This window comes from Maylandia zebra, linkage group LG9 (genome assembly GCF_041146795.1).
Source record: "Maylandia zebra isolate NMK-2024a linkage group LG9, Mzebra_GT3a, whole genome shotgun sequence".
Classification (NCBI taxonomy): Eukaryota; Metazoa; Chordata; class Actinopteri; order Cichliformes; family Cichlidae; genus Maylandia; species Maylandia zebra.
In genome coordinates, this window is record NC_135175.1 from 15,701,958 (window position 1) to 15,728,347 (window position 26,390).

At 41.7% G+C, this 26,390-nt stretch overlaps 1 protein-coding gene across 1 annotated transcript in view; it reads left to right on the forward strand.

The window, feature by feature from the left end:
* bmp6 (bone morphogenetic protein 6) overlaps nt 1-26,390 on the forward strand; it is a 49,219-nt gene that overhangs the window by 13,180 nt on the left and 9,649 nt on the right. The window contains exons 2-4 of the mRNA XM_004546471.5: nt 14,585-14,777; nt 19,281-19,429; nt 19,589-19,786. Of these exons, the coding sequence (XP_004546528.2) occupies nt 14,585-14,777; nt 19,281-19,429; nt 19,589-19,786 (540 nt within the window). The remainder of the gene's footprint in view (nt 1-14,584; nt 14,778-19,280; nt 19,430-19,588; nt 19,787-26,390) is intronic.

Sequence of the window (26,390 nt, forward strand, 5' to 3'; positions counted from 1 at the left end):
AGGGTCCCATAGAGCAAGAAGGCGAGCACATAGAGACAGACAACCATTCACACCTATTATTAGAATCACCAATCAACCTAACCCCATCAAGGATGCAGAGAGAATATGCAAACTCCACACAGAAAAGCCCCGGGCAGATGGTGGGTTTGAACCCAGGACCTTCCTGCTGGGATGCAACAGTGCTAACCACCACTACACCATGTAGCAGTTTGTGTTATTATATGTTCTATTTGATTTTATGAACTGGGATTATTCAGGAACACGAGAGATTCACTGTTTAATGTCCTTTTGCATGGTTGTTATTTATCCACCACCACATACTTTTTTGCTAACTTGCTAACAAATGTGCTCATTCATGGTATTTGTAGTGTAGATGTACTTGTAGTACTAAGTTCTAGTTGGTGTCAGGGTGACTTAAGCACGATTTAGCTGCATCAACATCTTGCTACACTGAGCAGATGGCAATAGAAGTACAAGCAGTTTAAGGTACACAACTCTTTTAGGTAGGGGATGTGTGTAATGTTTCATTCAGATAAGGCTGAAGAAGTGAGCTATGGTAAGTGAACAGGTTACCGTGCTTAAACTGCATTGGGTTTTGTTAAATTGGTGGTTGTATTTCAATAATTGCTTAGATAATATGAGATATTACGACCTGTATGTAATTAAGGAAGGAAACTTTAGTAAAGATATCAGACACAAAACAAAACGTATAACCTTTAACTCTGTGTGGGAGCTCACATGTCTGAAATAGAGTACTGTTAGTAAGCTGTTTGGTCCTGATCGGTCTGGTCTCAACTTTAGGGGGAATTTATTGTAAGAAATTTAGCTATAGTTTTGTGTCACTGCGACAGGCTGGTGACCTGTTCATGGTGTACTCCACTTCTTGAACTATGGGAGCTGGGATAAGCTCCAGGATTCCTGTGAACCTGAATTGGATAAGTGGAAGAGGATGGATGGATGGATGGACGGTTTTGTGTCTCTTGCGTAAACACTCCTTTGATTTGGAAATATCAATGGAAGTATTCTGCAGGTGTGTAATAAAGTAAGGAGAAAGACTTCTGGAAACAGCTGGAAGCAATAATTTTGTGAAACCTCTGATTACAATCATTAGTTCCCTTAATCTGCCACAGACCTTGTCTTTATATATTGTTTATTTGTGATGGATATGAAATTATGGAAGAAAATGAACAGGGGAAAAGAAAAGCATTTGGTGATTTTGGAGATGCTACCGTGCACCTCCAGAGACTACACCGACACAAACAATATGTTTTGAATCCGGTGATGTTGCATTGTTGATGGACTTTTTCAGACTTTGTCCTGTGTGCAGAAAAACATCTGGTTAGTATTTATTTTCCATAAAGAACTGGCTTTAAGACTTTCATCAGATTAGTCTGAGTTCAAATGAAAGTCAGTCTGTCATGCTGAGCTGTTAAAAGAGATCCGTAAATGTTAGAGTGACCAACCAAGTAAGACTTTTACAGAACAGTGCTTAGGGTGCACATTTATACATGAAACCAGCCGTGTTAACATGCCATCAGCATAACCTGTAAACTTCTGCTGCTTTATGCTCGGCTGCATTGCAGTCTGAGTTGCCTCATATTGGTTTTTCTAATTTGTCTTTTGGCTAACTATTACCTTCTTTTCCCTAATCTATATCACTTTACCTTGATAGTAGACTATACTTTCCTTTAAATTAACATACATTAACTTGTAGAACCGTAAAGTGCTGTTGAAAAGAACTACAGAGAGAAACACAGATAATCACATAACCTTGTGGTTTTAATGAACCCTACATCCGTGCTAGTGGGTTCGCATCTTAATCCTGACAAATTGTGCTTGAAGGGATGGAAGAAAATCTCCTACTGACACACAGGTATGACATATCCAGCTCCTGGAGGACATCTGGAGTCTCCACAGAGAGCTGAGTTTTGAGACTGCTACCACTCAGCTGTCAGTACATTGATGGAAAATACTGATACTGCTCAGTTCAACAGCCATACCTCGGATATCTATCTGTTAGCAAAGCCCCAGCAGAAGAGCAATTACAGCAAATTATCCTTCTACCCTCAGGGTTAGGGACACACACACACCCACACACACACATGCAAACCCACACGTATTTAAAAAATCTCAAAACGACAAAAGATAGATGTGTATCCAGTCTTCATTTTATCATCTTGTATGGAATGCAGCACAGTGGTGATGGAGCTTTGGGATAGTGGGAGCAGAAATCAGATACTCGGTGGATAAGTGTGAGTTTGTGTGTGTATGTGTTTGTGCGTGTCCTGGGACAGTATGCCTGACATTACGTGTCATGGTTTTGGATGGGTCTTTAGAAAAACCCAAATGGTTTTTCAGGGATTATGTGGAAGATGATGGCTGTAGAAAAATGTGATTATATGGTTCAAATGGGGCCTTTGTTCCTGGGGATGTCTGTCCAGTGAGATCATTATGTACTGTAACCTGTGGGAGGTAATGGAAGGGGAGAAGGCTCGATATCAAGGCCACTGATGAATGTGCGCCTGTGTATATGCAATAGCTAGCTCTCTCTGGAAGTGCTGTATTATTTCTACAGTGTGTGCTTTGCCATTCTAAATCAGTGGATGTGTCCTATCATTGTTTAAGGCAGTTAGTGTTTTCACTTTTACCACCAACTAAGAACTACTCTGTTAGTGACAAGTAGTGACTGTGCAGATCATATGCAATGTAAAATATGTCTGTATCTATTGTGATGTCACCCACTGGTTTGCAAAGTCCTTTGTTGAAGCATCAGGATGAGTATTTCCATCATCTCCATGTTTGATCTAACTGTGAAACGGCATATTCACTGGCTAACCTCTTGTCAGTCTCAAGGCTTTAGCTAATGACGATATCCTGAAATGACCATAATTTACAAAAATATACTCAGTATTTTACTCAGTCCGACCAAAAATGAGTGACTGAGCCCACAAACTCATTGGAAAGTGTTTGCAGAGATCACGTCAGAGTGTTGTTTTCCCCTAGACTTCCATAGGACTGCACGTCTTTTTGCAACTGCAAGTATCACCCCCTGGTGGCTATTAAAAAGACATGCATTTAAGGCACCTTTCAGACCTGGAAGCTTCATCTTTCGATTCCTATATGATCTAATAAAAAGTGCTTGAGGTGACTCGTGCTGTGATTTGGTACTATATAAATAAAATTACATTAAATCTGTCTTTTGTGCTGTGTATGGTGCAGACCAGAAATCAGGAATAGTTTAACTATAGCTGTACATAGACTGTATATTTAATATTTATTTCATCAAAAGACTTAACCACAGACTTCTTTTTCTGTTAAAATAGTCGCCCAAACAACAAACCATTTTATTTGTCAGATTATACATTAAAAATGATCCAAAAGGTACCGCACCACAAACACAATCGAGAAGTCCACTTTAGTGATTTAAATTAGCTGACAGTGAAGCCCACCTGCCTAACTTTTCAAACTTTTAACCCTAACTCTTACCCTTTACCCACTAAAAGTCTACTAGGAGTAAGCCTCAAGCTTTTTTCTGAACTGAACAGTTTCTGTGATATTTCAGGGCTGCTTATAGAACAAAAGGACTTGGTTTGCATTAGAAGTTTGTAAGGGGTGGCCTCTGTTTACCCTTGCCGCTACCATTAATATTCTAATGGTCATCAAATCACGTCTTTATTGATTTATAGTCAGGTGTCAAAACTCACTATTGAAGGTACAGGGGAGGTTGTCAGATATTGTCTTTAACAGGGAAAGAGTTCAACTTCAGATTCTTAAAGTTCAATTGAATTCAGTTGTATTTTTACACAACCAAATCACAACAACAGGTGCTTTATATTCTGAGGCAGACCCTACAATAATATATACACAGAAAACTCAACAATCATATGAGCAAGCACTTTGGCGACAGTGGGAAGGAAAAACTCCCTTTAAACAGGAAGAAACCTCCAGCAGAGCCAGGCTCAGGGAGGGGTGGCAATCTGCTGCGACCGGTTGGGGAGAGAGAAGAAAGACAGGTCAAAAGCCATGCTGTGGAAGAGAGACAGAGATTAATAACAAGTATGATTCAATGCAGAGAGGTCTGTTAACACATAGTGAGTGAGAAAGGTGACTAAACTCAGTCTTAAAGGCAGCCAAGACAATAGATAGTCAATAATTGTAAAGCTTTGATATGCTAAGTAGCACAATTCTCTTCTGAGTTCTGTTTGGTATTATTTTCTTCTAAGACTCACAGCTGAAACATATCGTTACTTAAAAAAATCCCTTAAGACGTGTAGATTCTTACTCAAACCTATTCTCAATAGTTTCATATGTGCCTGGGCCACTCCAGCACTAAATGCATGCCCTGGCTGTCTTCACCCATCTGTCAGCAACACTTAACAGTAATCAGTAAAGACTAATGTGTGAAAATCACTTTACTGATTTCTGTTGGACACACAGGGTAGAGCTGTTGGCTGCTGTTCTCAGTTTGTTAATGGGGCTTGACTGTCTGCAAATGGGCTGGACTCACTGCCTCATACCCTCGCTATGGATGAATGCTGCTGCCTGGCCCTGAATTCGCGCACTGTTGACTTCGGCCACTGCGTGGGTGGGTGGGGGGATATCTGATATTACATGTTAGTGTTGTTACTGCGACACATTAATGCCGCTTCAAGGCTGTTGTTCCTGACCAGTGGTGTTTTTGTGATGTCATAGGACTGCTGTTTGGTGCAGACGACTGGAAAAATACTAAAGTGAGAAGTGCTCACAGCAGGGTCCAAGTGTTGGTGAGCCTGTGGTGAATGAACGGTCGAAACACAGGGCTTTTAAGAGTGGGCTTCTTGTCCCTTGTCAAACCAAAAGCAAATGTCGAGTTCTTATTTTCAGACTTTGTGGACTTATTGTTATTTTTTGAATTTTTATTATTTGTTTGGTTTCAACCACAGGTTTGGTCAGGTTTTTGGAAAAGGTCGAGGTTTGGATTAAAATAGACCCTTTCACAGCTTTGACCATGTGTTAGAAAAGCTTTCTGGCAGAAAGCCCTAAAGGCAGTTTCGTCCAAGTGCGGTCTCTCTCCCCAAGTGGGAAAGCCATTGATGTCACAACAGCATAATTGGCCAGATTCAATTAAATTAAAAGACCTTTTATCATAATATTTTTAATGCATCCATGGATCTGTGTATATCTCAGTGCCTATGCACATATAATTATCTTGCCTGGATGTGTGTGAGCCATTTTTTTAAAGGTCTAGGTGTTGTGCTTACATGCATTGGATATAAACTGGCGCTCTTGCCAGTGGCCCTTGGCTGGTCCTGTGGCGCTCAGCGTGTCGGCTTTGATGCAGGGTCAGAGGGGAAGATCAGAACACAGGATGAGTCTCCAAAGACATATACACATGCCCTTGCTCAAAGCTGATGATGTCTCCCGGCGGACCCCTTCATCCATACCTCAACCCCAAAAGCTGCGCTGCCAGCTGCCCGACTACAAAGAGCCAAACTACTCAGCAGAATGCAAAAACAGCTCCTGGTGGCAGCCAAGCATAATGGTAACACCTCAGGCCACTCATGCTGCTTCAGTGTGTGTAAATGTCCTGAAAGCTGCCAGTATTCTTCTGCTGTACCAAAGTCAACAGATGTCTCAATGTTTTATCTTTCCACACTGCACCGGTGCCAAAGGTTAAAGAGTTTGAGGCATAAAATCTGGCTTCAGCCTCTTCAAAAAGACTGGTGTTTACAGCATAAAGATTTCCACTTAATGAGATGTTTTCTTTCTGAATGAAATAGTGGCAATCGCCGAAGAGAAACGTTTCCCGAAAAAAGTCAATCTGACAGGCCAAAGCTTTAATTAGATGAGAGCTGGGAGAAATTAATGATAAATAGAAGGCATGGACATATCTGATGTGTCCTCAGAAACCATCAAGTCTGAGAGAAAAACCAGACAGATTATGGGCTGTAATTACATAAACACAGATGGATTCTTCTCATGCCTTGCACATCCAGATCATTTTTTATTGGTTTAGCTGTCCGGAGTCTTTAACAATGTTGACAGGTTCTTGGTGTGCAAAAATTTAAAGGGTCATTTTGAAGGGTGTTTGTGAAAATGTCCACACTTTTTAATCCTCCTTATTCACTCTATCTGTACTTCAGTCTCTATTTCACTCAGATACTTTGTAGCTAATAGAAAATAGTGGATTAAAAAGGCTTTTTTTGTTTATTTTTACAACGATTTACTCTAGTTTTGTCATGTTTTACACACCCTTCTGGATGTTTTTGCCCAGCTTAGTTTAACAAGGTTTAACAAGGGGGTTCTCTTCCATGAGAGGAAAAAGGCAAGCATCGTCTGGTACCTGAAACAGGACTACCAAATGACAGCATTGGTTATTTCCTTATGGGATGAAGACTCAAAGTAACTGGGTTGTTTTTTGTTTTTTTTTTACACATGTGCATTATGGAACAGGCTTTTCATGAAAAGTTAAATATACAGATGGATGCAAGCAGTAGAAAAGAAACACTTAAAGGTCTGCTATAAGCAGCTGATGTTAGCTAAACTGGGAAATGAAGGAAAATTGGACGTGTTATTAGTCTGCGTAAGGCCCTGTGTGGCTGCTGCTCAGAAAAAAATTAAGCAGTCTTGCATGAATGGAGCTGTGACAGAAAACATCATAGGACTGAGGGTAAAATCGCTCACACAAAGGGTCTCAAATGTTTGAAACTGTGAGGATAAGAAATAAAAATGTTTAAATTGGCACAACGAACCAAATTTCTCTGCCTGTCATCAACATGGTAAAATCTCAGTGAGAGCCATAATAAAAGATCCCTAAAGACTAGATTATCTGGGTCACAGGTGCTCTGCTCTCAGTAATATTGTAGGACGGGTTATAGCATGCAAGGCTACAACATGGAAAAACTGACGATGCAGTTTTGATTCAGGATGTCTTCCTTAAATATTGTGAATAAGAACTCCTTACGTGCTCGATAACTTTGAGGATAATAGCAGAGTAGAGAGAGAAGGTGGTGGCTGTCTTGCTCGGTGGTTGGAGGACGTGTAGAAGGATGTTGGAGGGATGTGATAGAGGCGGCCGTCAACCAGCTGTCCTTCAGAGGGATTTGCTACGTGGCATTTAGAGTGTGACCGCTGACCACAAACTGGACAGTCCCTATTTTTGTTTCCTTATGTTGAAGAACAGTGCAGTTCTTCAGTCAGTGTTTATACTGTAAATTAGGCATGTATCGTTATCGCAGACAAATATCGATTTTGCATCTGCCGATATTGATCCTTTTTGACCGATATCGGCATATAAGATGATAATTACCCGTCGATGCTGGCTGATATTTATCTGATGTGTCGCATCCATTTTGCCCGAGGTAAATGTTCAAAAAATTAGCTGAAGGGCTAAAAAACAGATCCGTGGTTTAACAGTTGGTGCGTCCATGGTATGGGTCCCATTTCTTTTAGTTCTTAGTTTGCCGTCGTCCCTCTGCTCATGCAGTAGATTTCCTTCTCCTTGTTTATACTTTCTTCTCCTGCTGCTCTCCCTCACGCCTTCAAATGTGGTGTAAGTCCGCAAACGATCACTTTCTTGGCAGATGAATCTTTTTGGTTTTTTTAAAATCTTTGTGATCATCAGTCATTGTCAGATTCAGATTTTCTCGTCATTTATTCGCCTGTTTGTCCACTCGTGCACCCCGGCTGTCTCCCTGCACGATCAGCATCTGGCTCAAACTTTCTCTTGCTAGAATTTCTTTCGACACCTTTTCCTCTTTTTCCTCCTTTGCTTCTTAAAGGGATGCACGCCTTGGTTTATAAAAAGTCGGTCTATTGGGATAAGGAGTCAGTCTCGCATGAACGGCAGACTTCTTTGGTCTGTTTTTTCAAGGGATGAACTTTTGCTTTCCAAATTTGACTTGGAAGCCTGATTCAACAGCTGTTAATCTGAGTTTTTATGCAATTTGGAGCAAAATTATGTAATGAAAGGTATCTTATGTAAGAAAGCATTTCTGATGTAACTTGATTTATTAGCCATTTCAGACAAGTCATAGTCACAAAGCCATTACATAACAATTTATTAGATATATGCTAATAATAGTTTTCAAGTGTAGACTGTGTTTGTGGACCACACGGCTGCGTGTGGAAGTAAGAGATCCCCAGAATCGTGAAGTTGTGGTGCTGTGTGTGTTTATGTGTGTGGGTTGCTGTAATACATACAGCAGTAGGAGCTGGGAGAGCAGCGCCAGATGTTGCGCAGGTGGAAATGAGAGAACAGCTCCCGCCAGAGTGTCCAAGTGAATCTGCAAATCGTCCAACTCACTCTCCTTCTGTCACTGTCTCTCTCGCTTCTTTTCTCATATCACCTCGGACCGTCTCTTTCCTCTTCCCTGTCTTATCTTTGTCCCTTTGGTCTCTACGTATTCCTCTCTCCTACAGCCGAGTCTATCTTTCCCCATCCTCACATAATCTTATCGACGTCTCTCTCCATGTCATCGTGTCATTATAGATCACTTTTTTTGTTCACCGTATCCAATTTAATTTGTTGTTCACAAACGTTTCTTCCTTAAAATGATCCTAAATCCACTCGCCTCTCTTTTATAGCCTCTTCCTGTTTCTTTTCCTTGTTTTCTCAGTTTCTCTGCCTTCTTTCGTTTCCTCTCAAACATTAATTGTTTCAGTCTTTTTCTGCCTAGCAGTCATCATTTGTTCCTCTCTTCTCCCCTTGCTCACTCTTACTGCTCTTTTTGCCCTTCTTGTAACAGATGAATTCCCTGCAGTGTTTTGGTGAATCATCGGCGAAATTCCCCAGGATTGTCAGGCTTTCTGGTTAGCCTTAATTTCCTCTGTGCAAGAATGAAAGAGAAACTTTGTCACTTTATGTTTGTGTTGATTTTCTCAAGAACTGGTGATAAGCGATGGAATGAAAACACAGCGAGGTCACACACCCATGCCTCACTATGAATATTGTAATTATAACTCTTTTCCCATCTTTAGAACCGCTTCGAATAAATTCCTCTGTGAATCACCCAAATCCAAATCCCTTTTCCTTTCTGTGTGTTCCTGTCTCAAAGCCTCGTCATGGTGGATTAGCGCAAAGGTTATGCTGCTTGTGTGAAGGCTTCCCTTTGATTTTAGATGCGAAAGCTCAGTGGATTTCAATCGAATTTCAAGCTGAGAAGGTGGAGAAGCAGCTGGAATGCTACTTAGCTGCTAACACTGTGGCTCCCAGGCTGCTTTGCAAAGGGCTGTGCTGAGACGTGAGGCTGAGTCTGTCTCCATATTTCATGCCTTTAATTGCTTGTCTTCATAAAGACGCTGTTTAAAGCGAGTCCCCTCTCTGAAATTAGCAATGTGATTGATTTGAGCAGGCTCATTATGAGGCTAAGCGAGCTGAGGAGCGCCTCGAGATTCTGTTTGGAAGTGATGAAAATAAATGTGAAAACTGTGAATTTCATCAGAGCCTTCTGAAAATGGTGCATAAGGGTTTTTTCCACCTTAGCAAAAACTGTTTTTTTTCTTTGCCTGGAATGATCGAGACTTCTCCTGTGTGATCGTAGTAAATTTTGTTGGGAGTTTCCAGGAAACGCAAAGAAGTTTACAGTTGAACTCCAGGAAACTGCCATAGACTGTATGTAAAAGATGGAAGTAGCCATCTGAAAGGTAGCTGTGCTGGATTCCAAATGAAGGTCATTTTTTATAAGTAAGGTTATGAGAAAATGACTCTACTGCTAACTTCATTTATTACCTCAGTCAAACACCTGGAGAGTGCGAGCTCTGTGTGGATCTGTGGAGAATTATGTTCATTTTCTAAGAGATTGTCCCAGTTAGCTTGTGATTGACAGTTAGCTGAGATAGAAGAATGTAGTTTCCAGTCAGGTTCAACACATCTTTACAAAACACCACGATGGCTGGAATAGCTGGAATTCCAAAGGCCTATGTCCATCTATTCTATACAGTCTATGGCTAACAGTCTTAGTGCTTCCCTAAAGCTGCTTGTTGGAGCACCATGGCTATGCTGATGAAATGATTTTGTGTCTCTGTGTTTGAAAGAAGGCAGCAGCCTGGTGGAAAAACTGTTAAGCGTAAATAAAGATCTGGGAAATTTCTCACAACTGCCCATAGTTAGCAGCAAACCTGCGTTAACATGGGCACAATAATTTAAATGCCAGCTGATTTAACCAGTAGCCTTAAGCTGTCTTTTTACATGTTATAAATAAATACCAAATATGCAAATGTAGGTTCACTTTTATGATTACACCTTTAAGGGCTGTAGTTCAGCCGTCCATGAGATAATTTGGCTTTGAGCGCAGTTAGACTAGGGCTGTCTTCCACATGCTTTTAATCCTTTGTTTGAGCTCCTGCTGTTTTATTTTATACATTTACCATTTATTTCAGGAAATATAATAAACAGTCACCACATTAAACTCCTCCTGACCTTCTCACCAACCTACAGTCTATCAGAGAGCTTTCAAGCAAAAAACAGTTAAACGGGGAATATCACATTTCAAGCGATTTGTATTCAAGCTCAGGGGTGTTGAAGCGAGCGTTGTAAAGTCATTTAGGGTGCATGACCTCTGTTTAAGGCGTCTACACACAGACACAAACGCTTTTCTGATCTATCCACCCTTGAACACAAGAGCAGACCTGTTATCACACATAACGTGTGTGTGTGTGTGTGTGTGTGTGTGTGTGTGTGTGTGTGTGTGTGTGTGTGGGCAGCTTCTGGAATAAGATGATGAAATGGTCACTGTCACATCTGATAAAAGTCGCAGTGACGCTGATGTGAATAACAGCTTGTTCTCCATAGGTGGTTTCCTTTGCTCCAGTGGAGAGTGTTTGAAGTACAGATCGGCAGACCTCGCACAGACGTAAACTGAGATGCTTCGTTTTATTATAATCTTTTGATTTAAGTCACATCAGCTTGCTTTTTTTTTTTTTGTGAAGCCAGAAAGATACGTCTTCCTTCGTGGTCCTCCTTTTGCTCACTCAAATTCAACATTCATGTAAAAGTTGAAAATGTCCAGAGATGAGGGGAGCTTTGACCTTGCAGGGTGTAGGTACAAGGTGGAGCTGGCACTTCTGGGAGAGTCTGATTAGTTCCAGTGTTCTCACATCAACACAGTTTCTCTTCTGCTATGACTCGAGGAAAATGTGTCATCGGTCCATTTCTGGGTGGATCCCCACATCATAAAAATTACCAGAAGGTTTTAACAAGTCTGGCTCAGGTACAAAACTGTAACTTTCTTACCTAAGATTTGGACTGTAAAAGTATGCAAAATTAATCTTTGACTCTGTTTAAATAAAATCTAACTGACTGATTCATGCTGTGACCAGTGACCACATATTTCAATAAGGGAGGCATACTTTGTCCTTTAGTCCCTCCCATGTCATCTTTGGTCGGTTATCCTGCTGTCACTGTGTAGTTTGGCATATTAACTCGGTAGCTGGTGATCATAAAGAAATATTTAGATCCATGGAAGACCCTCTGTTGGTCTTCCATGGTCTCTTGTGTTCTGGGGGCCTCTGGATGTCTGGAGTTTTGATCTCCTCCATACCCGCTTCACACCCTGGAGGACGGGGCTGTGGCCCCCCCACACTCCCTAGCAGATCATTACATGGAGAAACCTTTGGAATGCAAGCATGCTGATCCACACAGGTATGCACACATGGGTATTCACAGACGCGGACTAAAGCTTTCTTGGCTGCTGCCTCAAAGCACACTGTGCGCTGTCTATCTTGCGTGCTGCACAATATCGTTTATTACTTAGTAAATACTGATATCTATGACTAGCTAGTTTATTGTGATGGTGCTTTGTTTTCTCTATTATTATGTTGCTCTTTGTTGTTTGCTGTCTCCTCTGTTTGTTTTTGTTTGTTTGTTTGTTTGTTTTTTTTCTCCATACAGGTGACCCAGGAGTTTTTTTTTTTTTTTTTTTTTTTTTTTTTTTTTGTCTCTCTTCCCCCCCCTTCTCACCGTCTCTTCTCCCCTTTGGTTTTCTTTCTTTCTCTCCCCCTCTCTCTCTCATTCATTCCCCCTGTCCTATTTATTAAAAAAAAAAAAAAAAAAAAAAAAAAAAAAAAAAAAAATGACAAAGGATGAACTGAAGCTCTGCCATCACGTAATGTCGCATACTGCTGTTTCTGATGTCATTTAGAAAAAAAAAAAAAAAAAAGAAAAAAAAAAAAGAAATATTTAGATCCACGTCTTCAAGGATGCTAAGACCAAAGAAAATAAATCAGAATCAGGTTTATGAGGAAGTCCTTGGAAAATGTTGTCCTCTGTAACAGCGGTCCCCCAACCCCCGGGCTACCGGTCCGCGAGAGTTGAGGCTCGGGTGTGAAATTTATGGTTTTCAGGGTTTTTTTTTGTTTCTGAGACAAATGACATCCACATACGAGGACATTGGTTTTAAATTTTGATAGAACAGCGGCAATATAATGTCCTCGTAAGTGGATATCAGGCCCTAGTAGAGAAAAATTAAGTATTTTGGTCTAGAAAACCCAAAATGTGATGTCCACATACGTGGACTCCAGGTCCTAGGAAGTAAAAGGTCGGTCCGTGAAAATACTGTCAAACATAAACTGGTCTGTGGTGCAAAAAAGGTTGGGGACTGCTGGTCTATAAGGAGTCCCTGAAGCCAAAACTTGGGAAAAGCCCTGGTTTAAAGGGCAAACGTTTGATCAGATTAAATTAAAGTCTTTGGGAAACATGTTTCTATGTTATAATTAATAAAATTAACTTTTATTCAGCACTCCTATAAATATTTATGCCTTAAATGCTGACTTTAAGTAATTTTTCATGTTATTTTATTGAATTTTAAAATGTTACATTGAATGTAATCTAGTCAAATGTAATTTACTTAATTGTTAAATACTTCATTTATACCAAGTGTATTATCCTTTACCTTTGATTTGATATATTTCAGTAACATTTCCTCATAGAGGTGTTAGTCAGTGTGTGCTGACTTCTGTGTTGCTCCTTTGGTGTTCCCCCTGTTTTGTACAGTCTCAATAACTAAGTTTAATAAGTTAAACTTTGGTACTTTAGCTTTGGTATGATCCAGTTAAAAAGGCAGTTTTCACAGGATTCGATGCGGTCCTGCTTCCACAGGAATTAAAAGAGTAAGTAGCAGCCAGGTGCTGCGAATCGATGCACTCAAATGCATTAACTGATCATCAACTGTGAGAACCTCCATAAAAGCTTTTGTGGTTTTTGCAGTTTGCTGGTTTGGAGCATCAGGTTTGTGTTTGTAAACTTCTGATTTGTCTGAACAATGAACAAATCATTCGTCCTTCCAAAGAGTCCTTCAGGCTGGCGGTGACAAAAGTGCACATCCTGAAATTTTGCAGGAATGAAGCTATTTACATCACACGCCCACACACAACTGAATACAGCCATTGCTCAGCAAAAAGCCATAATTACTCTTTTTATCTCCCCTCTCATCCTCATTGTCATGTTTATAAATTTTCTGCCTTCAGCTGCACATAAATGTATAAATGAGAGCATAAAGGCTCATTGCAGCCCCCTCCATGTTTACTGTATTCCAACAGCGGGTTAGATGTGGTGGCTGTGTTTCTCTGGAGGCGTTTGCTGCACATGTGGGTCAGTTTGGGAGTGAGACCAGTTCAAACTGGAGCGTGAGACTGGCCACGGATCAAGGCAGAGGATGGATCTAAGTCGTGTGAAAACGTGGCCTGTGTTCGATCTCACAGTGGGTGAAAAACTGAGGTGGTAGTATACGTCTGACTGTGGTACCAAGTTGGTCTGCGCTCAGTCGGTGGGGGTGAAAAGTCTGCTGAACCTCGCTGCACTGAGCGGTAACTGCAGATGATGAGAGAGCGTGTGTGTGAGCATGCCTGTGGGGTGTACGAGAGTATTTAAAGTGTGATGGGGTAAGAATAGCGCGTTGATGAGTATAACATCTACTGTTAGTGTTGGCCTGGGTATTTCTATACACAGCCTTCTAATTGTCCTCTTTATTCCTGTCCCCATCTTACTCCCCGTGTCTGTCGACTCTCCGGGTCCTTCGCTGTGGGAGAGAAACCTCCAGCAGAGACGGAAACGATTCCCCGGAGAGCACATTATCATTATGGTGCATATTGCACTTAAAACATAGGAGGGAGAGAATTTTGTTGGTTTTCGTCATTTCACGCTGTCAGAAGTGGTCGCAGAGTGACTCTAAGTTTGCTGCTTTTGGCCTTTTGCTGTGAACTGATGATAACAGGGATTTATTTATAGCAAGTGGAAGCCAAGAAACCTATTAGAGTTTATGTATAAATCACATGTTTGACATACTTTAAAGGCGTGTCTGAAAAGGATATCCACTCATCATTCACTACTGCGGATTTACGATGAAACCCTGTTTGCGGATCTATAATTTGATCCTATTTGTGTTAAATGGATCATGAGCTTGAATCAAGCTGCTGGAAAGAGAGCATATGGGCCAAAAGACATGATTACCATTTGATCCGTAGGAGCACAAATCAACCTGCCATTTTTTCTGATGAACATTAGCTTCATTTAGCTTTACGTTAATAGCTTTTTTCCTCACCCTGGTTTATATCTCGCCTTGTGTGAGCTATGGTCCTAAAAGCATGCGTATGTGTTTCTAACCCACAGTGGAGTACGACAGGGAGCTCTCACCGCACAGGCGTCACCACAAGGAGTTCAAGTTCAACCTCTCGCAGATCCCAGAGGGCGAGGCCATCACCGCCGCCGAGTTTCGCCTCTACAAGGAGTGCGTGAGTCGTGCTTTCCGCAACGACACCTTCCTGCTGAAAGTCTACCAGGTGGTCAAGGAGCACCCTGACAGGTAGCATATAAACTTTTACAGAGTTTCCAACGTCTATGCTGAAGTCCGATTCACTGTTAGATTTTCTCTTGATTGTCTCATCTGTGTTTGTGCAAAACTATAAAAGTATTTTTATACTAACTTGGGAAAAACAAAAAGAAGTAATAAGTTAATAGTCTCAGAATTGTGCATACCACACTATATCTTAAATATGGGAGTTTTAGTTTTCTTGCATACTCTTTTATTCACATTTCTTAAAATGTACTTGAATAAATAATAATCATTTACTGGTTTTCAGTTGTATGATTTTTTTTATCTGTGCTAAATGTGCACGATCTTGGCTCGAGCACTTTACATCCGTCTCACTTACAGTGAGATCACAGCAGAGCAGATATCTGTAACTTATGTGTGGGTTTGATTTGGGGGTCATAAAATTACTCACCTCCACCTCTCTGGCTGAAGCTGAGAATATTTGATTATTACCAAATCTGTGGAGCACAAATAGTAGTTGAATTTATGAAAAATACTGAAGATAACACAGTGTGACAGACATAAAATAGTGTTTTTGCACAAACAAGGTCATTTCCAAAGAGCCATTAGCTAAAAACTTGGCATATCTCAGCATGGTGTGCAGTGTGTCCTTAGAAACATTTGCGGAAATCTACAGCAGATGAACAGTATCTGAACCTCATGTCCTTGAGAAACGGGGAAAAAAAATCCAGAAAAGACATGAGACAGGATCTGAAGCCTTATCAGAAATAGTCTCAGTTGTTAAGAAGCCATTCTTAAGGAAGGGAAACAGAAAGAAAATGGTTTTGTATGCCAAAGTATGCAAGAACTGGACTGAAAATCAGTGACAACATGTCTGATGGAGTGAAGAAGCCAAATTATCAGTATGTGAGGAAGCCCAGGAGAGAGGTACAAAAGTGAGTGTCTACAACCGTCTGAAAAACAGGGTGGAGGCTGTGTCATGGTTTGGAGCTGCAACTTAGCCAGTGGTGTTGGAGATCTTGTCAAAGTTGATGTAATTACGAACGCAGAAAAATACCATCAGACTTTAATCCACCACGCAATGCTATTGGAAAGCATCTGACATCTCGGCAGAGAACAGAACAAAAGTCAGCCAACATCCAAAGAAGAGTTTGAATGTCCTTGAAGATGCCTGGAGAACCATTCCTGAAGACTACTTAAAGCAATGACGAGGAAGCTGCCGTGGAGAATTCAGGCTGTTGAAGAATAAAGAAGTTCATACCAAATTCTGACTTTCAAGATCGAATTGTACAAACTCTGTTGTTGTACAAGCTAACTGGATACTGTATTTCCATGTTTGTTTGCATGTTTCACTAACTCGATGCGCAGCAAAATATTAAGAAATGAGGTTCAGCTCAAGGCTTTTGTGCAACAATGTATTGGGACTGAGCTACTAAACTTTCCTTTAATTATTTGGGTTTCAGCAGCTCTTAGCTGTGAAACACGTGCACGTCGATGGCCCTGCAGGTAGGTTCCTGTAGGCTCCAAAAGCATTCACATTCACATTTTCTGGATATCGAGGTGTAAAAACGTCTTTCCTTCTCCCCGTGCGTGGCACATACTTTTGGCAGCTGCTGTGTTTATCATGTAAAATCAAGCATTACAGAAATAGCACAACTTCAAAATCCTCACCAGAAAAAGCACGGCTAATGCATGCTAAACATTTACTGTACATTAAGACTGCAGGGCTAGATAAACAGAGTTTCTGAATGACATTTGTGTTTTATCAAGCCCGCCCGCCGTCGACCAGCACAAACATGGAGAGAATGTCTGATATCTGTTTTTAGCCTTACATAGCTCGATATATTTAGTCTATCAGTGAATACACGCCGAAGGAACTCTCTCCTTAAAAAGCCATTGATGAATGACAAACTGTTACACTTGATTAATTCTTTTGTGTTAAATAAAACCAATTCAGTCTGTCAGAGGATTCACACACAGTACATTTATTTTCTCCTTTGTCCCTACAGCGGCTGGTTTGTGCTCTCGCTTTCTCTTCTTGTTATCAGATGGAGAAAATAAACTGCATGCATAATAACGCCTTGTAACTGCAGTTTTACATTATTCGATCTAATCAGTGCAGATGTCATCTGAGGTATTGTCACATACATGAGAAAAAACATTACTGTTTTTTCCCCGTTTTGCAAAACCGCCCCTTCATAATCAGCGGGAAGCCCGTTAACTTTCTCGTGCTCCTCCTTCCCATAAAACCTGACTCGTGCTCTGACTCCGAGCTGTAATGATAGAGCGCTTAATTAGCCTGACACCCGGCTGAGGAATGCGACAGATTACAATGGGAAAAAAAAAGGTGGCCGTCCTGACTTTGTGTTGAGTAAAGACAAAGACTGTTCTGTACCCGCTCAGGAGAGTTAGTCCTTACAATCTCTGTCTTTTCCTCCAGATGTCTGACTCGCGTATTGTTTTTAAGGTCTTACAAATATGCCATTGCACCAGTTTCAAAGACGAAAGCATGTGAAATAACCAGGCCAGCTGCGAGTCACACTTTCCTACCTTGGATAACAATTTTAACAAGTCACTGACAAGACTCATAAAGGGGATTTATGGTACAAAGAAACACGACTTTGACTCTTGACCTTATTATTCCAGTTCATTTAAAGCAGCCAGTCAATAACACATTCGTACAGTAGACCGTCACCCTGCAGGTGTCTCTCTCACCGACTCCCTGCTGTTCTCTGTCACGCGAGCGTTACGTGACAATGATGCAGAAACACAAGTGCACCTGGGACAAATGTGCAAACTCAGCAGGAGGGTGGAGTACCATATGCGTGTAGGAAAACAGGGTGTAGGTGCTCATACGGAAGCCGTCAGAAACACTCATTAATGAGCAATAAAGAGAGGCTGCTGAAGCATGACTGCAGGGACATTCTCTGAACACCTGGATGATTGCGAGGCTTTGATGTGTCTCGTGGAGGAGTGTCTGACAGGACCGCCGCAGTGTTATTACTGCTGTAATGGGACGGTGGGAGGACAGAGGCCTCTTATCATTCACACTCTGTCTTTTCCTTACATCTCCTCTGCTGTCACTATTTTTTACCTCCCTCCTCTTTTGACACATTTGAAGCCTGATTCGATGAACTCACTTTTTGTTATTTTTTTGTAAATGATATTAACATGCATGTAGCCTGATATCATACTTTTAATTCCTTCCTGTTCGTAGTCCCTCAGAGATGTAGACTTTAAGGTCAGATCTACGCTAGAGTAGAATACAGTATCCCAGCATTTTTTGTTAAGTGCCGCTATCCATCTTCCTGTCATTTTGTTATGATACTCTTACCTCGATAGAAACAAAGAGATTCTGCGTCTTTGGTTTCTTAAAGCGGTAGATCTGACCTTTCTAGCGTTGCGTGATCTCAGTGATGCTCTTTGTGCCCCTGTTTTATACATAAGACTGAATGCAGTAAACCAAACGTATATAATGTCATTTCTGTTGAGGACATCAAAGAGGGAGAGCCACACAGCAGCAAGTTTTACTGAGTCAGAATTTATTAATCATGAATCGAAAAGGCAAAAATGTAAAGCTGCATGGACCCAAAATGATCTGCTGCCGGTGAAAAGCAGCACAGCGGACTCCTTAAGCGTAATTTAGACTTCTGCGGGAAATCTATGTCGTGACTTACGACGTAACTGGAAACTCCTTCTTAACCTCACATTATAGCTTTCCACATTCAGTCGTTGTGGGCTGCGTCAAACAGATGTGTTGTTACATTTCTTGGGGGGTGGACGTCAAGTTACCTGGAAGCATAGTTCAGGCATTAGGTCCATCATAGCACTTTTAGCAGTGCAGTATAATATCTAATAGCAGCTTGTATTTAATTGACTTAATACAGATGAGGACAAAATTATTTGTGTAGTTTATTTCTATTTGAACAATGACAGAATTATTTCAGTAATAGCATAAATTACCAGGCTCAGTATCATTGCCCCCCTGAAAACTGGTGTTCTTGTTGACTTTTATAAAGGACAAACCTCTGCTATGCAATGATGTGCTTTAACCTTGTAATGGTCAAAGATTGGAAAATCACATTAAAACACTCTATCTTCCAATTTACACACAGTATAAAAACCTCAGCAGCAGTTTGAGCTGTCACCTGAGAAAGCATCTTACCACCACAAACAAAAGATGTGAGTTTAGTATTAAGTTATCAAATGTGAAGAACTGGAATGAGAAAAATCATCAAGACACTGAAAGAGAGCCACACAGTGCAGAACAAGCCTGTCAGAGGTAGGAAGGGAAATATTTCAAAGACTCTGGGAAGAAAACTAGTGAGAATTATATCTAAAGAGCCCAGAATAACTGCCAAGACATGAGTGGAGAAAGATTATGCAAACTGGAAGCACGTTCTTTGGTCAGATGAGATGACTACAATAATACCGTTCCAGTACATCCATGTACAAATGCCAGTATTGGCACAAGTATTACTAATGTTTCGTGTAATAAGTTTCTTCTGGTGTTTGTTTGCCATTATGTCACAGAGAGGCAGATCTGTTCCTGCTGGAGTCTCGCAGGCTGTGGGCAGCTGAGGAGGGCTGGCTGGAGTTTGACATCACTGCCACTAGTAACCTGTGGGTGATGAGTCCCGCACACAACCTGGGTCTGCAGATCAGTGTGGAGACCAGCAGCGGTGAGGGATCCAATTGCACATCTCTTTTGTAATACAAAGCCATAGTTGGAGCAGTTAAAATGCATCACTTTCTCTCAGCAAAGTAAAGGTCAGCAGTCATTGCTGGAAGTTTTTGATCTTCTGTGGTTCGTACTTACTGTGATCTTTTTTTTTAAACAGGACAGAGCGTCAGCTCCAAGGAGGCGGGGCTCGTAGGACGCGACGGTGCACTGGATAAGCAGCCTTTCATGGTGGCCTTCTTTAAAGTCAGTGAAGTGCACATCCGCACCGTCCGCTCCGCTAGTGGGAGACGGCGCCAGCCGCACCGCAATCGATCCGCACAACCGCCAGAGGGATCTAGAGGGCCGGGCCCAGCAGGTCAGTCTGCAAGAACGCTGAACCTTAACTGACCTCATTACGCAGTGAAGTCGTGAATGCAATCACACTCAAAAGTAACATAATAGCAAAAATGGTCTACATCCACTGATGTCACCGACGTCCAGCCCGTAGAGAACGGCGGATGGGTAGCATGTGTTTGAAATCTGGTTTTATTATCCCTCTTTGAAATTCTTGATAGATTAGACCCGACGTTTGCCGGATCTCTTTAATCAGTGCCGATCAGATGAGAATTGTAGCCCTTTTTTTTTTCTTTGTATGGTTAAGGTATTGCAGTTTTTTCCCAATACATGTCTTTTGAGCAGGGAATATAGTTATTTGTTATATTGGTTATACACCGTTTCTGCTCTGAGGAGTGACTTAAGTGCATGGTAGCAGGGAGAGAGTCCATGAGGAAGAACCTTGGGCTCAAATATTAAAGAACAGGCCATGTGAATGATGATAAGATGACTTTAAACTGACACACCTCTGGTGCATCTGTAAACTGTGTAGTAAGTCTTGCTAGAGATTTACAACGTGACACAATCTCACAGAATTGTGAGCTACTGAATATTCAGTGAATTAAGGCGCAGGCGGTGAATCCATCTTGACAGGTGACCTCATCCTCCGGACCTCCTCATTAGCCCTGCTTGCTTCTCTTCCTACTCAACAGATGATGTAATGTGAAGGTATGAGCCTGATGCTATGAGTCTCACAAGCTTTTCAAATTAAATCAACCCATAATCCGCCTGCTGTGTGATTCTGGACCTTTATAGTGCTTAAAGCTAAGCTGCTCCTGTGAGGCTTCATTGTGTGACTGTTGCAGTATGTAAAGGTAGTCCTCAGTCAGCTTGCTGTTGATACTGGTCTTATCCTCGCCAAGTTACGCGCACAAACCTTTAGATGTACGTGAATCCAGTGCATCTGCTTTCTGCACTCGTTGTTGGACTTTAAATGATGAGCCATAGTAAGCCTAAGTGTGCTTCCAGGGGCTGCGAGTATCTAAGCACAGAGTGATGCCAACTAAAGCTAACGATCAGACCAAAGAGGTTAGAGGATGTGCCACAGTAACCCAAATCTTGGCTATAACTGGCTTATCTTTGGTCCTCTTGTCTAATCACAGCTCTTGTCTGCACTCACATAGAGCTGCAAATCCTCCCATCCTGACTGGCTACTTAGGTAGCGATTTACCTTTGCTTTGCTTTCTTTTGCTCCCTGCTTAATGGCTCTAACATCTGTACGGTACGCAGAAGCATTTCCAGGACAGGTTTGCTCTCATCGCTACTCCCTGCAAAACCCTCTGCTGAGATTTGTTGGCTCGATCTTCTGTTTGCTCAGAGCATCTGCTGCGACTTTCTCAGTAGGTTACGCGGCACTGCTGTTAACACCAGAGGTTGTATGTTAAATTCCTGCAGGGCTTTTTCTTAGTAATTGCATTAGATGAAAGCTTTGGCTGACACGACACAGAACAAAGACTCATCATTTGTTATGCTACGGGACAGTTAGATCTCACCACATGTTCAGTTTTGGCTCCAGACCTGTATTCTCCACCGCCCAGCTGTCACCTTTGGCTCGAGACGTCCGAAGACTTTAAGGCAGGATGTCGTAAAGACAAAGTTATTCTGGGGTACACAGCGTGGATTTCAAAGCCTGCTCCCTTTCAGTATAAAGCTTTTTGTGTCCCCTTCTGCATCGGGAGGATGAAAAACTTTCCACGGAGCGAGTCTGCTGAAAAAAGTGCTCTAACAACGACAATCTGTTAAATATGCGTCCTGGAGGATTGGACTTTACATAACCCAAAACATCAAGACCTCTCCGCCTCGCCACTCGGGACGACTGGGAGTGTAAATATTTAGATCCTACACAGGAAGCAGGGAGGCCCCCCTCGCGACAGCCGTGTGTCCGTGGCCAGCAAGAGGACTGCAGGGATTGGACGGGAGGGGAGGATCCGCGAGGAATTCAGGAGGGCATATGGTTTCAATACCGCATCACTCACTTCAGAGACGGGGAGGAGGCCGCGATGGATGGGGAGAGCATCCGTCTTGTGGAGCGCTCATGGGGAGAAACAAAATGTGGATGCTGTCCCCCAGTTTCTGTTTGGCCGGGAATTCACCCTCACGGATATTTTTCCAAAGAAGCGGGAGATCTAAGAGCGAGCGGCAGCAACGTGTTTGTTTCGAATGTGTTCAGTAGCGTCCACATAGAGGCTTTTTAAACTAATTCAGCAAGTGTGTTTTCTAAAAATAACCTCCCAAAGTGTAGCCCCTGATGTGTGAGGTCAACCTGATTCCACTGCCTCATGTTTTTAATCCCAAAGTAATCCCTGACATCATCAGACCCATTTTTAATTTAATACATTTTTGTCAATTTTGATTTGGTCTTCATGAATTTGGCCTTGCTGCACCTCAATTCGCCACAAATGACTCTCGTGCCTTGCTCGGTCTGCTAGGGCTATAAAGCAACCTTTAAACCAGGACAACTTTATTTTCCCAGCTCTAATCCCTGTGAGGTTTTGGACCTTGTTATTTTCTCATTTGCACCATTTTAGCGAGCTGGGTTTAAATCGACATCTGATATTAAATATCTTCCAGATGACAAAAGAGGCCAGAATCGGCCATAAAAATTTCTGCAGCAATAGTTTTGAGATTATGGTGTAATTCTAAGTGTAACAAATCATCTTTGTTTTCCACATTTTGCTCCTGAAAGTGCGCGCACACACACACGCACACAGCTTTCAGACCAGCCACTTTTATCCCAGTGTTTTTGTTTTTCCTGTTCTTCCTGTTTAGTGGGGTAAATCTCTTTTTTTTTAAAGTTTCGCCTTAGATTCTGAGGCGTGCGGGGAAGACCGGGAATATCTTTTACAACAGCCGTGATATTTCCACCCACTCTGGGTGTGTCTGATGTGTGCACAGTGGAAAACGCTGGTGTGTATGTTGCCAAAAGAACAATACAACACCTTTAAAGGTAATTTGGGGTTTTGTGGGCGAGGAAGGGCTGGGGAGGTAATGGGAGTCGGGCTGGGCCTTGGCTGTGGGGGAAGTTAACAACCATCCGGGGAAGGAATATCACGTCCCGGCACAGCACCAGCGGCCTGTAATTAGGCCTAGCTAGTCATTAGTTGCACAGCTAAAAGACTGACCAAGCTAACAGTATTGCTTAAAGAATTATAATAACACGGCGCTCAGCCAGCTGTGTTTTTTCATCTGTCGCTCTTCTCCTCCCTCCTCCTCCTCCTCTTCGTTCTCCTCACTCCTTCACCACCCGACCTCCTTTTGTTTACCGTTGGCGTAATTAGACATGGCGGAGCTCCCTCGCAGGGTTTAATAACCTCTGTGATGAAAGACAGGAAGAAAGATAAACTTGAGTAGTAGTGGCTGCAGGGAGGGGGAGGAACGTCAGAGGCAACAGTGACATTCTCCTTTCATGTCTTCACAACTTTTGGGACACGCTCCTTCCTCCTTCAGGGTGAAGGATTTTATTTTGAACACTGGGACTGAGTTTTCCATCACCACCACCACCACTGCCACCACCTCTATGGGAATTTATGTAATTGCTACTGTAAAACCTGCTATTTTTTTCTCGCTTTGGAATTAAGAAATAGCTGGAGTAAACCATAGGCTGTAGGTGGAGCGGCTTGAAAAGCTTTGGCTTGGGTTTCTGTGACTCTTTTTATGTCACTGAAACACTGAATCCGAGCTGTGCAGTTATAACATCTGAACTGGCACCATAAGATCCTCGTGTTTTTGGAACAACCGGAGATAAATATAATTTACAGGCTTTTCCAGAGTTTGAGGTTCAAAGAGTGGCGAGGAAGGGTTAAAGTGAAGTCATACAGTACATTAAAAGTCTCAGTGTTAAAGAGCCACAGTGCTTATGTTCAGTAAGGAGCAGTGTTTCCCCTGCTATTCAATAGACAGGGTGGGAACCGGCAGTAGGAGCCCCACCCTGATGAATTCAATGTGAATCGGTTTTAGTGCAGAGTTTTACTATCACGCGGTCAAATGGATGTTTGTCTACTCGCAGAGAAACATTTCCAGGTTAAACACTGTTAGGTAAGCTGCCGTAACACAGCGGCGGAGCTCTGTGCTACAGTGTCCGTTTACATTGCCATCTCAGTAGAGGAAATCCTGCTTTTTTTCTCCCTGTTATTTTCAAATATTTGGTCCTGAATGTAGTTCAAGAAGGTGAAAGTGGAGTTCATGGTTTGGGTCTTAAAATCCTCTGAAGTCATGTTGAAAGGACAAAGATATTTACTTTGAATAGCAAGCGATATCTGAGGTGATTTTTCCATAATTAACCGCCATGTCTACACCTCCCCCTCACTAAAAATCAGTCATTTATGAATTATGTGTTACTACTGAATGCAAGACATATTCTTATAGTGTACAAATTATTTATTAATGCAATTTACATGATCTCAGTCTTACTGTTTACTCTTGTTTAGCTTGTCTCATTTGTTTTCTTTTTTAGTTTCTTTGGGGGGTTTTTATCACTGTTGTGTATGTGAATTTTTGCAATATCTCAAAGTATAAGGGCTACCCTATGTGCATGTGGCACTTTTACTGGGACTATGTTGTTTATTTATTGCATACTGCACTTTTTTATTCTTATCCTGCTGCTCAGACTCAATAATTGTCTTGTGGGGTCAGTAAAGTTTCATTAAAGATAATCTATCCACCTATCGGTCTATCTAGTCCAGGGATTTCACGGCTGTTTTTACTGTACCACTAGAATTCAAAATATCCACATTACAGCCCTATGTAACTCAAATCTTCTATGTCAGATAGTTGCTGTGGCTTGTGCTATGACATAGTTCTGATTGTAGTTATTATTATGTTTCAAAGATCACGGTTATCATTGAAACGCTTTGCCACCTCCAACTTAATTTGTGAAAGACAGCTGTGACATGTACATGTGTAATGCAGGCTGTAAGTGCACTGTGTCTCAGAGTTTAGGTCCATAATTTTGTCAAAGGGCCAAGAGAAGTTACAAACACCAAAATACCTCTTTTTAAACTTGCAGTCATGATATTGAGTGCACTCGTTAGCTTTTCTTGCAGAGATCTTCATATTAGCCTGTTTAGCATAAAAGCTAACCTGTTTAGCCTAGCACTACCTTTGGATAAACAGACTTCACCTTACACATCAAACTTTTAGCCTTTCAACAGGGCCAGGCTAGCTTTTTCCCCGTTTCCAGTGTTCATGCTAAGCTAAGTTAACCAGCGTAGCTTAGCATCTCCATATTATGTGGAGGAAAGCTTCTAAATGATTGTATTTTTACAGTATTTTAGTTAAACCGACTACTTTAATGTCAAACTCTACAGTAGCACTCACACACACTCTAAGGCTTTTAATTAATACAGCAAGTATAACACGTTGAGTCAGTTTTTGTCTCTTCTCACCTCTGCTCTCTGTCAAGGAAAGGAAAAAGAAATGAATGGAAGCCTCATGGGAGCCGGAGCTCAGTGGTAGCTGTGTGGCATTAAATTTTTACAGGCAGGAAGGGGAGATGTGGTTTATGGGCACCACAAATCTGGGCCTTTACACTCAATGAAAGCCCGCAGTAAATATCAGCTTTATTCCTCTTAAAAAGCCCCACAGACTGTAAATGTTTGATGGCTTTGAAGACCGAGGGGGAAAAGGAGTTGTGCGGAGATGAGTGAGAAAGAGGGAAAAAGAAGCATGTCGCTAAATATGATACTCTGAACTGCACAGCAAAGCCACACTTATTTACTTATGATTTACTGAACCTTTGACCTGCCTGTCTGACTGCATAGGATGTTTATCTAGCTAATTGGTGGCACATTAGATCATTCTAGCAAGCAAAAGTATATAGACTTCAATCTTTTTAACCCTCAAGGTCATATTTAAAATACAGTCACCTTAGAGAGCAGTGAATAAAATGAGATTATCAAACTTTAGACATCACTAGACTGGTTGATTGTGCGAAGGCCTCTCATGCTGTGTGGAGGGGGCAGGCGGGCTACATTCACCCTCCACCCTGAGCTGTGATTTGACCCAAAGCTGAATGTCACGCATCATAAACTCGACCTGGATGAGGAAGTAGGGGGGTCTCTATGAGAGGTTGTGTAATAACAAGGGTGCGTGTGTACTTAGAAACAGTGCGTTTTTCACTATTTAAAGTATTGCATATGCTACACTATTTGCAGAAATGCCTTAAGTAGTACACAAATATATTCCAGTATGCATTGGTATGTTTCTGTATATTAACCCTGAGACCTCTGCCATCCTGCAGTACTGCAGGGTAGCAGTTCAGCTCAGAGGTGTGTTGTTTTCTCTTTCTATAAACATCACCTCAGCTTTGTATCAGGTCAGCCAAGTTTCATAGCCAATCAGATTTCTTCTTTCAATGGTACTCTTCCATTATCCTTGGCTGTTTCCTGTATATAAACACTGTACACTGTGCTGTGACCGAAAAGGTATTGGTATTGTCCATGTACAGTTCTAACTAGTTCAGTTTGAAGGCAGGATGGATGCGTGCAAGCCTGCACACACAGTTTCACACGGAGCCAAATGTGCATGCCTGAATGCTGAGAAAAACATTTGCACATATGCAGAGGTACACAGAGACACACGCGCACATG